Source organism: Rhinichthys klamathensis, unplaced genomic scaffold (genome assembly GCF_029890125.1).
Source record: "Rhinichthys klamathensis goyatoka isolate OS25496 unplaced genomic scaffold, OSU_Roscu_1.1 h1tg000237l_1, whole genome shotgun sequence".
Classification (NCBI taxonomy): Eukaryota; Metazoa; Chordata; class Actinopteri; order Cypriniformes; family Leuciscidae; genus Rhinichthys; species Rhinichthys klamathensis.
This window is the reverse complement of record NW_026606760.1, coordinates 1,293,855-1,307,191: the sequence shown is the minus strand read 5'-3', so window position 1 is coordinate 1,307,191 and position 13,337 is coordinate 1,293,855. Positions and strand designations below refer to the sequence as shown.

At 38.2% G+C, this 13,337-nt stretch overlaps 1 protein-coding gene across 1 annotated transcript in view; it reads right to left on the bottom strand.

The window, feature by feature from the left end:
• Positions 1-209: 209 nt before the first annotated feature.
• col5a2a (collagen, type V, alpha 2a) overlaps positions 210-13,337 on the bottom strand; it is a 32,562-nt gene continuing 19,434 nt past the window's right edge. The window contains exons 19-54 of the mRNA XM_056265653.1: positions 13,136-13,234; positions 12,962-13,006; positions 12,782-12,880; positions 11,635-11,688; positions 11,365-11,472; positions 11,209-11,262; positions 11,034-11,132; positions 10,865-10,918; positions 10,672-10,770; positions 10,544-10,597; positions 10,110-10,163; positions 9,967-10,020; positions 9,829-9,882; positions 9,674-9,718; positions 9,487-9,585; positions 9,039-9,146; positions 7,889-7,942; positions 7,362-7,415; positions 7,221-7,274; positions 7,078-7,131; positions 6,850-6,957; positions 6,701-6,754; positions 6,573-6,626; positions 6,324-6,485; positions 6,137-6,244; positions 5,824-5,931; positions 5,692-5,745; positions 5,495-5,602; positions 5,348-5,401; positions 5,123-5,230; positions 4,950-5,003; positions 4,760-4,867; positions 4,379-4,685; positions 2,797-2,978; positions 2,370-2,612; positions 210-1,057 (exon numbers count right to left, since the gene is read on the bottom strand). Of these exons, the coding sequence (XP_056121628.1) occupies positions 911-1,057; positions 2,370-2,612; positions 2,797-2,978; positions 4,379-4,685; positions 4,760-4,867; positions 4,950-5,003; positions 5,123-5,230; positions 5,348-5,401; positions 5,495-5,602; positions 5,692-5,745; positions 5,824-5,931; positions 6,137-6,244; positions 6,324-6,485; positions 6,573-6,626; positions 6,701-6,754; positions 6,850-6,957; positions 7,078-7,131; positions 7,221-7,274; positions 7,362-7,415; positions 7,889-7,942; positions 9,039-9,146; positions 9,487-9,585; positions 9,674-9,718; positions 9,829-9,882; positions 9,967-10,020; positions 10,110-10,163; positions 10,544-10,597; positions 10,672-10,770; positions 10,865-10,918; positions 11,034-11,132; positions 11,209-11,262; positions 11,365-11,472; positions 11,635-11,688; positions 12,782-12,880; positions 12,962-13,006; positions 13,136-13,234 (3,354 nt within the window). The 3' untranslated portion in view covers positions 210-910. The remainder of the gene's footprint in view (positions 1,058-2,369; positions 2,613-2,796; positions 2,979-4,378; positions 4,686-4,759; positions 4,868-4,949; positions 5,004-5,122; positions 5,231-5,347; positions 5,402-5,494; positions 5,603-5,691; positions 5,746-5,823; positions 5,932-6,136; positions 6,245-6,323; positions 6,486-6,572; positions 6,627-6,700; positions 6,755-6,849; positions 6,958-7,077; positions 7,132-7,220; positions 7,275-7,361; positions 7,416-7,888; positions 7,943-9,038; positions 9,147-9,486; positions 9,586-9,673; positions 9,719-9,828; positions 9,883-9,966; positions 10,021-10,109; positions 10,164-10,543; positions 10,598-10,671; positions 10,771-10,864; positions 10,919-11,033; positions 11,133-11,208; positions 11,263-11,364; positions 11,473-11,634; positions 11,689-12,781; positions 12,881-12,961; positions 13,007-13,135; positions 13,235-13,337) is intronic.

Sequence of the window (13,337 nt, the reverse complement as noted above, 5' to 3'; positions counted from 1 at the left end):
GAATGATAGGTATACCTGCATGCTTTAGAAAATATGACATCATAAAAATTGTCAATACTGCTCTAATTTATTTAACTGCTCCAGCATTTTACTACATTGTGCCTTTTACCTTTACAAAAGCCTTTAAAACTGATGCATGGGCTACTTTTAGGTCACTAGAGGAAAAATATAACTCCTGCATTGCACTTGTGGTATACTTAGATACTTGGTTTTTATTTTGGGAAAGAGAAATAATAATGCACCTTTTAACAAAGCAGTCTCAGATGCATTTGATTTAATTTGCATTTCCTTACCCTGCTTTGTACCTTTTGATGAGAGAAATACAACCAGTCGTACAGCTCCTTATCAATTCACGTACAGCAAGTCTGTTGTCAACTTTCGCCAGTTTATAGAAACGAGGTAGCTTGCAGTAATGAATAAATGTTTTCATCTTTAATTGTAAATTCGGTTTGAAAGTAATTACAAGGTGAATGTTCAAGAGAGCAGTTATAGGAGTCAAAAATGTAAACTTCCTCTATAGCACCATTTTTGTTTGTAAAAATAAAAAAAATATAAAAAAAAACATACTTTAATGAAAACAGGCAAATCCAGATCATTTTAATTGCAAATAGTGTTGGTACAGTGTGTAGCGTCATTACTCTATTGCTTGCAATGGCCATGTCAATTTAAAACAGCAGTTGATGGATAGTCTTGTAGTATAAAAATTCAGTTGAATTGAATTTCTTTTTTTCAGGGGACCATTCTATAAAAACCTTGTGGAGCGGTTGTTTTCGTGAAACGCTTGGAAGGCACAATAAATATCTAGCTAAAGGGCCAGAAAAGTCCAATGCTCTGTATGTACAAGGCTGATCTCGTCAGCAGTCGCTTTAAGAGTCTCAGGATTCTCTTCAATGCATCTCTACTCCTTGATTTACAAGAAGCACACAGGTCCGATATCAATACCAAACTCCTGGTCTGAACCTCCAATGTCCACAGGTGCAATATCCACAATAGGTAGTCTTGCTGTTTTCTGGGTCCTGTATTCAAACACCGTCTTGCCCCACTTTCCATTTGCTTGCTGTGAAGAGAAAAACATTCATTTAGGTTTGTATGGGGGCACTTGTAATGTTATGAAGTATCTCATGGACTGTAGTAATGATACTGTATGTGCATGCCATGTGTGTTAAATCTAACTCAACTTTCTATGGCTCTGTTCCAAAACCTAGCAAACTGTCTACATAGTTCCCGATATGAAAGCTATTCCAGAAGGTAAGCAGCATAACTATAAAATACCTATTTTTGGATACATTCTAAGGCAGCATTACTTCCAAAGAATTCTTATGCATATTAATGTTTTGTTAGCATAGCAACATGCTAAAATAAACTAGTGCTAATTGTTTTGATGCTGGGTTGCTGTCTATGCAGAGTGTCTTAAATCCTGTCCTCACTAACAAGGTTCAATTTTGAGTTAGGCTGCCTTAAGCCCCGTTCACACCACCAGCGACACGCAGCAACAAAGCGACAATCCCATTCATTTTCAATGAAGCGCTGGCGACTTCCTGCGACACGAGCGACAGTGAACGTTGGCGACAGAATGTAGGCGTGTCAAGCGATGCGAGACAAGCGACAAAAGTTCAGAAATGTCAACTTTATGCAAATGAGAAGCTAATTTCGCTAGCGACAGCCAATAGGACTGAAGACTGGAGCTCACGTCACCATCTCGAGTGCAGGCATGACGGGACAGAGTTCCAGAGTGATTTCACTGTTTTAAATGATTTTACTATAACCACATTCATGGATGTAATGATGCGTGGAAAAGTGAGTTTGATTCATACATTGATAGTTTGTGTGTTTTTATTTTATATGATGCAAGTTTAGCACTGCTGCAGTTCATATTACTGTTTCTCCTGCATTATGTTGATTATTAGGAATAAGAAAATGTATTAATTGTCAAATTTGAATGACGTTTTAGCAATTTTTAACAGTATGAGTGAGTTTAATTTGTTGATAGATCGATCGTTAATCTAGTTAATGATGTAATGCACTGAGCACTGCTGTGGTTAATATAACAACACACTCCAACAGCAGAACGCTACCTTTAATTCTTTTTAGTCTAATTCCTTGTCAAATTAGAATTATATCTTAGTTGTATATATCTCTTGTGATTGTATTTTCTATAGGCTAGATATGGACAGACGCGCAGTCTACCACCAACAACACTGGGAACGCCCACAAGCGACTCACAGTACAGAGACTAGCGACATACAGCGACGTTGCTGGCGGTGTGAACGGGGCTTTAGAAAACGTAGGCAGTGGAGAGCAAGACAACGTACTAGGTTTTGAAAAAGGGCTTATGCCTTTATACAAATGATGTTCTGCAGTGTACTTACTGAGCAGCTGTCCTCGAGGACAGTGTATCTAAAGCGGTTATTTCCCTCAGCTTTGAGCTCTAGATCATTTGCAGCTTTGAGGATGACTGCTTTCTTGAGGTTTCCAGATGATTCATCCTTGTAGCCCACAGTGTTCTTGCAGTGGTAAGTGATAGTTTGTGATGCCTCTTTGGAGAGCAGACGGATGAAAGTCATCTGAACTGTGACAGTGTTGGCTGGCTGGTCTTTGTTCCCATAAGTGAACTTCACAAAGACATAAAAAGAAATAAATAAATAACAGGTACGTACAGTTTTATGTAATAGATGAATCAATTTTTTCTTGCCACGTAATGTTATCTTATACTAAATGCTATAGCAGTAATTGAGTAATTACACAAATTACAATGATTAAAATATAATTTTCATAGGAGTGGCTAAACGTGCTTACATATGTTCCTCCATTCATGTTGGCTCCAAACCACACAGGTTTTTTTCCCGGGGAACTCCACCATGACTTGCGGGGGATGCTGGAGGGGATTGCGGAGATGCATGTCTCTCCAGTGTCCATATTGCAATGAATTTTAATGGCGTCCTCTGCACTGCCCTGGTTTGGATCCACCCAGTATTCACCTATGATGCAGAGATGAAACATTTGGGGATGTTTGATATAGACTTATACAAACACTGAGTTCTTCATTCATTGTCACTGTAATTAACAAATTATTATTATTCAATTAGCTCATAAATAAAGAGTTACATTTTTACAACTTTTTTTTTTAAAGTCCCCCTGTAGTCAATAATTGTATCCCTTAAAACTCCCTAAAAAATCTTTGATCACCAAAATGATATGTAAAAGTTTTTTCCTGTGAAAAAAAAATGTCTTCATGCCTTAAAATAGCTTGAATGTATCTCTACATCCTTGCTTAATTTAGTATACACAGACACATGAATATGCTAATTAGCCCTGCCTCCGCTCACACCAGCTCAGAGATCCACTCAGCCAACTTAACTGAAGTAAACGCTGCACAATGTCGGCCACATAACGGTAATTAATATAATTAGCCTTTTGCTTGACTGTTATCAAACAGCTAATAATGTTGCTAATGTTACACAAACCATGTTCCCGTTCGTCATCTCAGAGTCAGACAGTTGCCTTCTAAAAATCAGCATCCTTAGAAACGCTCTGAACAACTTATATAAAGGCATATAGTTCATCATAACATCGTAATATACATCATACACCCGCTATATTGCTAATCTACCCGATTTTTCATATTAACAGAAAAAATACCGGGATAACCTGGCTTCTCTTGAGACTACCCTGGTGCTCAGCATAGTAATGATATGCTAAAGCCCGCCCCCACGGTGACGTGATGGGTTAGGTAGTTTGTGACGTCAGAAACACCAGTGATTTCAAACCACGTTTTTGAGACTGTCTTTAGATCACTGCAGTTTTAAAGAAAAAATACTCAGCAATGGTGTTGACACATACATTTGCACATGGTTTGTCTTAAAGCATATTAAAAACACCAGATAGACATAAACAACAACGTGCTTGATATGCACCACAGGGGGATTTTAAGTGCTTTAAACCAACCTTTATGAGACATTAATTGCATTAGTATTAAGAGTTCCTTAAAATGTTTACAAATACATTAAGCCTATCCCCAAAGCTAACCACTTACCAATAAAAAAATAACAATGCTGTCAATATGAAATGCATACAAATATTCATTAGATCAAATCCATCAGTTAGGGGACTGAATGTACAGTTTGTACAGTATGAAAATCATTATTTCTATGGAAAGTCCCCATACAATGGAAACCCAACGTCAGTATGTATGTGTGCTTAATGTATTTGTAAACTTTTCAAGGAACACTGAATATTAACTCAATTAATACCCAATAAATAACATTTCTAATGAGCCTCAGTTGGTATATGTAGGCCACTGAGAGTTTACCAAGTCACTGGCCTACTTCATACAGTTGGTGTTAATGAATTACATGCCTGTGCAATACTATTAACTTACCACTCTTTTTTTGAGGGTAGCATTGTCTCAAGTCCTCACAGGTTCTGGCAGGATGCTTTCTACTACCGTCAGGGCTACGCATGTTATCAATCTGGCTGCTCAGAGCCTTCAAAGTAGCCTGAACTCCAGGATCAGCTTGGAACATGCCTGTAGAGTTACTCTTGGGAAGAGCCTCATCCTCACTGAACTCCGGGGGAGGAGGACCAGAATCATAATCTTGAGGCCCACCAAAAAAATCTTCCATGGCCGCAGTGGGAGGTCCAGGAGATCCGGGAAGGCCAGGTGGGCCAGGTTCTCCAGGAGGTCCCTAAGCATGATGACAAAAATAAGTGGGCATCTAAATTGTAATACTATGTGAGATGGCATGAAAGTTTCACTTGCCTCTGGTCCAATATCACCACTAGTCCCTCTTGAACCAGGAGGTCCCATAGGTCCAGGCTGTCCAACGTACCCTTCCTTTCCAGGTGGCCCAGAGGGCCCTGGAGGTCCCTGTGAGACAAATCATTTCATTGACATCAATCACCTTTTGACTAGTTGTAAATCACTCACATTAAACAAGTTGATCACATACCCTTTGTCCGCTTGGACCAACAATGCCTGGGGCTCCCTGTTCTCCAGTTGTGCCCTAAAAATGAAGTGGTGAAAAGAAACCTTTATATTGCTTGATATTATATATTCAATTATTTATAGACTGGGTACAGATGATGCACACTTTGAAAAACCTTTCTCTTTGTTATAACTTACAGGTGGTCCAGGAAGACCTTGTAAGCCTGCAAATCCTCTGTGACCCTTCTGACCTCTGTCTCCATGGTCACCCAGATCTCCCTTATCTCCTCTTGGTCCTTGCGGTCCCTTAAATAGATAGTTGGAAATGAAGGAGCAGTTGTGGTGTTTTTGTTTATCAGCAACCTCATGGTAAATAAAGCCTTTCCAATTATGTCATATTGTGTTATTTAATAGATTTCTTACTATGAGTCCTCGTTTTCCAGCAGAACCTGGAGGGCCGGAGGGCCCTTTTGAACCCTGATTAGACAGTATGAAAAAAAACGTAAGCCAAAAATGCTTTAGAGATGTCATTATAGTATACATTAAATATAAAGAAATGATGAGACCTACAGCCTCTCCTCTCTTTCCAATGCCTCCAGTTGCACCGACAGGACCGGGGGAACCAGGTTGTCCTACAGATCCAATCAAACCCTCTGGGCCTGGATCTCCTCGATCACCCTTTAAAAATTAAGCAACTCTGTAAGATTTGCTCAAACAACTTGAATTAAAGATTCAGACGTGGGTCATTTGATGTTTTTGGGTCTCACCTGGGCTCCTATGACACCTTCCTTTCCTGGTGGGCCATCAGATCCAGCGGGTCCCTAATGATCAAAATTTGCATTAGCATTGTATTAAATAAGTGGTATATTTATGTAACCATTATATTCAATTTATTTTACATCGGGTCCAGGATCCCCCCGAGGTCCATTAGCGCCAGGCACCCCAACTGGGCCAGAAGGTCCTTTGTCTCCTGGGGCTCCTGATGTGCCCTGTTTTCCTGGAGGACCCTACATGAGTGAGCAAGCAGATTAGAGGAGGTCTTATAAAAATTAGGTTATCTCAGATGTCATTAAATACGTACACCATAGAGAACAGTAAGCTATTACCTGAGGCAAAACTCAATTTCTATTCAATATTTATTTAATATTTTAGCATGTAACAACTAGCCATTTTCTTTAATAATGCAGAATGTTTTTTTTAATGGATACTAACAGCTGGTCCAGGGAGTCCCGGCATTCCACGTTCTCCTCTTTGACCAGGAAGGCCTACAATTCCTCTTTGCCCCGTTGTTCCAGCAGGACCTGGTGGACCATCAGGCCCCTAATGGAAATAACCGTTAAGATTCTGGTTCTTGTTTTTAAATTTAGTTTTTTAGTTGAGAAACGACTGGTCCCCTTACCGATGGTCCATCTTCTCCAGAATCTCCTTTGTCTCCAGGGCCTCCAGCAGGCCCAGGGGGACCTCTCTCTCCCTGGCGTCCTGGGGGTCCATGGTCTCCTCGAAGACCAGGTGGACCCTCTTTTCCAGGAAGACCAAGTGGACCTGGCTCACCAAGAGGACCCTAAAAAACCAAATACTTAAGGGTTTGATTTTTTTTCTCTTAATTTCTGATTTGTAATTGTAAACTTCTGTAGTCCATGCAACATACCGTTGGACCAGGTGGGCCAACTCTTCCAGCAGATCCAGGGAAACCTGTTGGGCCCTAAACATGAGTATGTTAACTGATTAGTCATTCAAAATGAATTATACAGTAATTGTTATTACAGCTACACTTACAGGTGCGCCCTGTGTTCCTCTACCACCCTTTGGTCCAGCCACACCAAATTTACCCTGTAGTCACACATATTAGAGGGAGATTATTAATTTACTAACATCTTCATAGCATCTTCTAAAAAAAAAAAACTTTAATGCAAGTATTTAATCACCTGTGGTCCTGGAGGACCAGACAACCCTTGAGGGCCAGGAGATCCAGCATCACCCTTTTGTCCAGGCTCCCCTGGGGGTCCTTTCGCACCGGGCTGACCATCAATACCCTGTTGTTTTGAAAGTGTACCATGTTCAGAACCGGTTTACTCACTGACCTGAAAAAAGCTTAGTGCATATAATATCAAACAATCGTGAGTTTTCTGTTAGATTTCCAAATTTCTACTTACAGGTGGTCCAACAAAGCCTACAGCACCTATTGGCCCAGGTTCACCACGGGATCCCTTGGTATTAGCACAAATATTTGTTAATAAATCAAAATATTCAGCTAATTTGAATTAATTCTGTATTTGAGTGTCAAATATGAACTCACTGGCATTGCTCTTGATCCTTGAGGTCCAGGTGGTCCCTTAGGGCCTGGTTCTCCCTGTTAAAATACTTTGTTAGAATTAAGTGGTACTTAAAAGAAAACAATATTGCATTAAAATATAGACAATAATATGATGCTATGAACCTTTTCACCACTTGGACCAGCCGGTCCTGAGGGTCCAACTGGGCCTGTCAAGCCCTATCAGAAAGGCAAAATGTCAGTATGAGATTATCCTTTCCTGCATATCAAGCATGAGTTATAAATAATCTTTTTTGTGTGTGCATCTGTGATCGGGCCTGCTTGAACAAGTCTTGTACAGGTCATTCTCTGTTTGATTACTAACATGACATTTTGTTTAGCTTCATATTGAGGCTTATGCTTTCTCTCAATTTTTGTCAGTCTTGAAATGTTCCTTTCAAATATAATATAAAAATATAATTCACAGAGATATAATTCACAGAGATAAATCAAAGCAGTGGTTCTCAACTAGTTTTGCTGAAGAGAAATAATCAAAATTACATCTAAATAAGAATAGTCAAAATTGGCTATTATCATAGCTAATTCATTTTATTTTTATTGTTTGTCCATGACACTTTCAGAATGACTTGCAACCCATCAGTTGAGAATAATTAAGATGTTTTAAAAATGGGATAATGCTCGATGGTAATTACCCTTGCACCGTCACTTCCTGGAGTTCCCTCTGATCCTTTCTCTCCAATAGCGCCCTAAATGTGTGGGAAGAGGTTAATAAAAACAAAAAACAAACACACACATTGTTTAATCCTCTGGGGTTCTTCGGGTCAAAAATGACCCGAAGCGTTTAAATAAAAAAATGTTAAAAATCGTAGCTTCATCGGAATGGTCCAAAACTTGGTGACTTTTTTGGTACTTGGTATATGAACACCCAAAAAAATTGGGGACAGGATTTGAAAAGTCTAAGTGGTCGTAAAAAAAATAGTCACACTCAGGGTCTTCGGGTCAAAAATGACCCGCATAGGAAATGAATGGGAAATTGGCAAAAATATGAAAATACAGAGTTTTTTTGTGCATACAATCTACCAAAAAGCCAGGATGCAGAAAAAAAGCACACAACAGTGAAGGGGTGAATCTCTTAAAACAATGGGTGACAAAATACTTTCCATTTGTTCTCTTTATAATGCAATGTCCAGGTTTGAATGTATTATAAAGTAAAACTGCCACTTCAAATTACCATTTAAACCAACCAAAAAAAAAATAAAAAAATTTTAAATTAAAAAAAATGACAAAAATAGTCTTTGAGAATCTGTTATTATATATTCAAATCAACAACCTGAAAAAAATGAAACAATATGTGAAAAAATCACTAGAGTGTTTCTACCATAGGTTTCTACAGAGAGCTGTAAATCCACTAGTGGTAAAAATGTGCTATTGCGTGATAAAAATGCTCAGTGTGTCCACCAGATGGCTCCGATCTCATTTAAAAAATTGCTTTCATGAGGCCTAGACTTGACTCTAAAATGAAATACAGCTTTAATAAAAAAATTTTTTTTATTATATATATATATAAATTTTCTATTATATTCAATGGGAAAAAATGGGTCTTAATTATTGCATAAATATTATTTATAAATCATAAAATTATCTCAAAACACCAAAAAAGAAAAGAAAAAATATTATTGAACAAAAATATATTTCATTGATTTTACTCAAATAAAATGTATCTTAATGCCGCCCTCCGGGTCATTTTTGACCCGAAGGTCCTGAGTGTGAGTCATAAATGAAGAACCCCAGAGGGTTAAATATCTATGTACATACTGTAAATCCAATTGCATTACTACTCACTCTGTCTCCTTTTGGACCAGGTGGGCCAGAGATCCCTCTTTCACCTGGCATTCCCTGCAGACCAGGAGGGCCTGGATCACCCAACGTACCAGTAGGCCCAGGGCTACCCTACAAAAAATTCAATAGAATGATGACTTAACATTTTAAAGCATTAATACAAAATCTTATCTTAATTACATATGTCAGGATTATAAGTTCACCTGCATGGTAAAACAAATGAAATGTACTTATTTCTAAAGGTGTATTCTGTTTTCAATATACAGTAAGTTAAGCTCCATCAACAATCGGAGATGTTGCTGATCACCACAGAAAATCATTTTGACTCATCCGTTAGATTGTTAAAACAAACACTTCCCATTGAAATCTTTGGGCCATATTATTGTGAAATAATTTAAACAAATAAAGTCTCATTACTGATAATAAACACTTAAACAGCATTTAGTTCTACCTTTGGACCATCAGGGCCAGGTGCTCCTGGGATACCTTTGGCTCCAGGCAGACCAGCAGATCCCAGCTCTCCTCTCTCTCCCGGAATTCCTCGTTCACCCTGTTAAATGCATGGACTGAATATTAAATACATGTCTTGACATCAACAACGTGTGTTTACAGAAGTGACAGGTAAAACTAGAACTTACCCTTGGCCCAATTTGGCCTACAGGGCCGAGCTCACCAGGGATACCCTTGAAAAGAGAAAGAGGTAATTAGCAAAATGTTATGCTATTTGTCCCTTTTTTGTCATATTTTTTCGACAAAAGAATTTGCCATTTGATATGTGTTGAACTAACTGTACCTGATCACCAGGTTTTCCTCCCTCTCCAGGAGCACCTGCTGGGCCCGGCAAACCCTGAGAAACAAGTAAGGAGATATTATAAAAGAGCCAAATAACAAATAATAATTTTGAATGATTAAATAGTCATTGATCAAGCACCTGGAAACCATGCATTCCGGGAGGTCCCTGTTCGCCTCTCTCACCTGCTGTACCCTGAAAATAATAATAATAAAAAAATAGAATGGACTCTAATTGTACTTTCTAACTGAAAATATAATAAAGAGACAAAATGGCACACTTACATGTGGACCTGGTGGACCAGCCGGGCCTACTTCTCCATCTTTCCCAGGTGGGCCCTACGAAAAAGTCAAAGTTGAAGGTAAGATGTATATTTTGAGAATTTTAAAATATTAGTGGAGCTTGGCCATAAAAAATAGCTGCCATTATGTTACAGAGCTGCTACGACTAGGTCATCGCAATGTGGTTGCTTGGATGTTCTGAGACTTTTTTTTTTCTCTTTTTTTTTTTGCCATGTTGCCATGCAGTTGACTTGGGTGTTGCAAAGCCAAAAGTAATTCTGTATGATTGTATTGTCTGGAAGGCACAAAATGTTTCTCCAGAATGTCTGTAGCAAAGTTGCATTTTTTACTATTAACTAAGTATGAGCCATAGTAATAGTAATTCTTGCTTTATATAATTACACCAGTGATTACTGCGAGCAACTGCTGTTACTCACCCTCTGCCCCGGAACTCCAGCAGATCCCTGCTCACCTGCCTTTCCTGGATCCCCCTAAATTATTGTTAAAATTATAAGTTTTGAACATATAAGCAATAAATTAATAAATAAATGAAAATTCTACTCACGCTAAAACCCTTTGGGCCTATTGGTCCCATAGTTCCGGGAGGGCCTCTTGTTCCAGTTGACCCTGCAGGCCCTGGCCGCCCATCCTCACCTGGACCACCCTGTAGATAGGTGAATGGAAACATTTCTTTATTTGCTATTAAAAATGTGGATATTTTATTCCAGCTATGAATGGAAAACATCAGATAAACGTACCAGTGGTCCTGGCTTTCCTTCGGCACCCTGAACTCCAGGTGTCCCTGTCAAACCCTGAGAGAAAGAGGATGCAAAAAACTAATTAGAGCTGTATTTGAAGGAGGAGTTATTGCATTCTGCCCTCATCTTTTCTATTATAAAGATACATCGCATTACAAATTTAACTTACTCTTGCGCCTGGCAGACCTGATTCACCTGTTCTCCCTGGATCCCCAGTAGAGCCTTTAGGGCCAGAGGTTCCTGTAATTCCACGGTCACCTTGTGCACCCTTAGATGAGTATGAACAAAAGTATTATTTCATTATTCAGCCAATTATATTCAACTAGTTAATAGTGTCTAATTACCTTTGGACCCTGTAAGCCATCTTGACCAGGGAAGCCTCGGTTTCCAGGTGCCCCCTAAATTAGACAATAAAAACCCCATGAAAACAGAGTTGATTTTGCAGTTACATTCACGTCAGTTTGCTATAGCATAGGCAATATAAGGAAACCTAGACTCACTCTCTCGCCAACAGGGCCAAGAGGGCCAACAGAACCAGGATCTCCTCTGGATCCACGTTTTCCTTCCTCTCCCTGAGGTCCAATTACTCCCTGTGCTCCTGGTGGACCCTATGACAAAGGTAATTTGTGTCTTTAAAAGTTTTTTACTAGTTAGAAAAGTTTTGTAATCCATTTGATGAGGTGGTTCACAAATTGCATATACTTCACCATTAACAATAACAAATTTGGGGAAACATGTATAGGTTTACACTATTATCAACCAAAACTTACAGGTTCTCCTTTAGGTCCAGCCTCTCCTTTAAATCCAGGAACACCTACATCTCCCTAAACACAAAACAAAACAAAAGGCTGATTGGAGATCAGTTTTTAAATCATTAGTTTCCAGAAACATTTTAGGGCACAAATAGTACATATATATGATGGAGTGATTCTATAATTGGAGATAAAATCTATAATTGGAGATACATTTTACATTTTAAAAAATTAAGGTAAAAAACTGTTCACTAACAGAAATTCTTTCCAGTATCTTATTGAAAACATATTCAATTTTAACAATTCAGTGCTTGCCAAACACAAGTTAATTCCTTCTTTTACTTTTAACGAAAAAAGAAAAAAAAACGATTTCTGTATAGTATTGTTTGTTAACTCTATTACTGTCTATTCTGTTATATACTGTCAACATTGTTACTCTACCTTGGTAATTTTAAACTTTTTAACCAAAATCTCCTATTGCTAGCATAAATGCTAAGAGCACATGGCACTAATGAAATCATGATTAAAAGACTTTTAAACAACCCACTGTGTGATCAGTGAAAAATTCGGGTTTCCTTTTGACATTGTGGTAAGTAATAATTCTTGGTGTAAGAATTTTTTAGATTCAAATATTTTCTCGGAGAGAGCACACACACCTTTCAGTGCTTCAGATCTTATCAGTGAGGGAAAGTGACATCATTTACTTTATCTTACATAGTTGTGGGAGATAATTCCCCCAATTTAAAGGCAAAGTATGGTACGGTAACAGAATTGACGCAAGATTTATGGACAGACAAGATAAAAGTTATTTTTAAACAATTTAATGTTGTCGAATTAGGAAAATTACTATTTAGGGCTTTTATAAATAAAATAAATGAATTACTACCAAAAGAAAGGTCAAATGAAACATTTTGATTACACAATGATACAGGATGGAAAAATACAGACTAATTCGGACAACAAGAAATCATGATTTTAAACTATATATAGCCTGTAACATCTTGTGATCCAAAACAATGAGTAACATATTATTAAAAATAACCATTTGAAAAAAGCAGAAAACTGACTTGCAATATACATTGTATGATGATTTATGTTATATGAACACAACAAATCTTCAGTCCATAAAAGAAACATGCCACAATGTGAATGAAGAATGCCTTACCCCTTGACCTTTGATCCCAGGCTGTCCAGTGCTTCCCTGAGGTCCTGGTGGGCCAGTTGGACCAAGCAGACCAACAGGGCCCTGAGGACCAGCAACTCCCTGGAGAAAATAATATTTTGTCAGTTGTCAATATCTGCATTCGTAATGCATAATATTTTAACATTTAACATCATAACATACCACTGGCCCTTTGGAACCTGGACCACCGTCAGTGCCCATAGGCCCCTGAAAAAATCAGAATCAGGTTTAATTTGCATTACAGATTAACAAAAATAGATAGATTAATAAAATAAATAATAATTAAAAGGATTTGTGATCATGTACTGGTGTACAAAATGAGTATCACAAACATACTTGTAGTCCAGTTGGTCCAGATCTGCCTTGATGTCCTGTCTCTCCTCTCTGTCCCTGTGGTCCCTCTGGTCCCCTCACACCTGTAGGTCCTGGTTGACCCTGCAAAGCAATTATATTCCTTTTTAATACCAGATTTACCAACGTTTTAATGTTCAGTTGAACTATTACAATTTATTAAAATATATAAAGGTATCATTGGTAG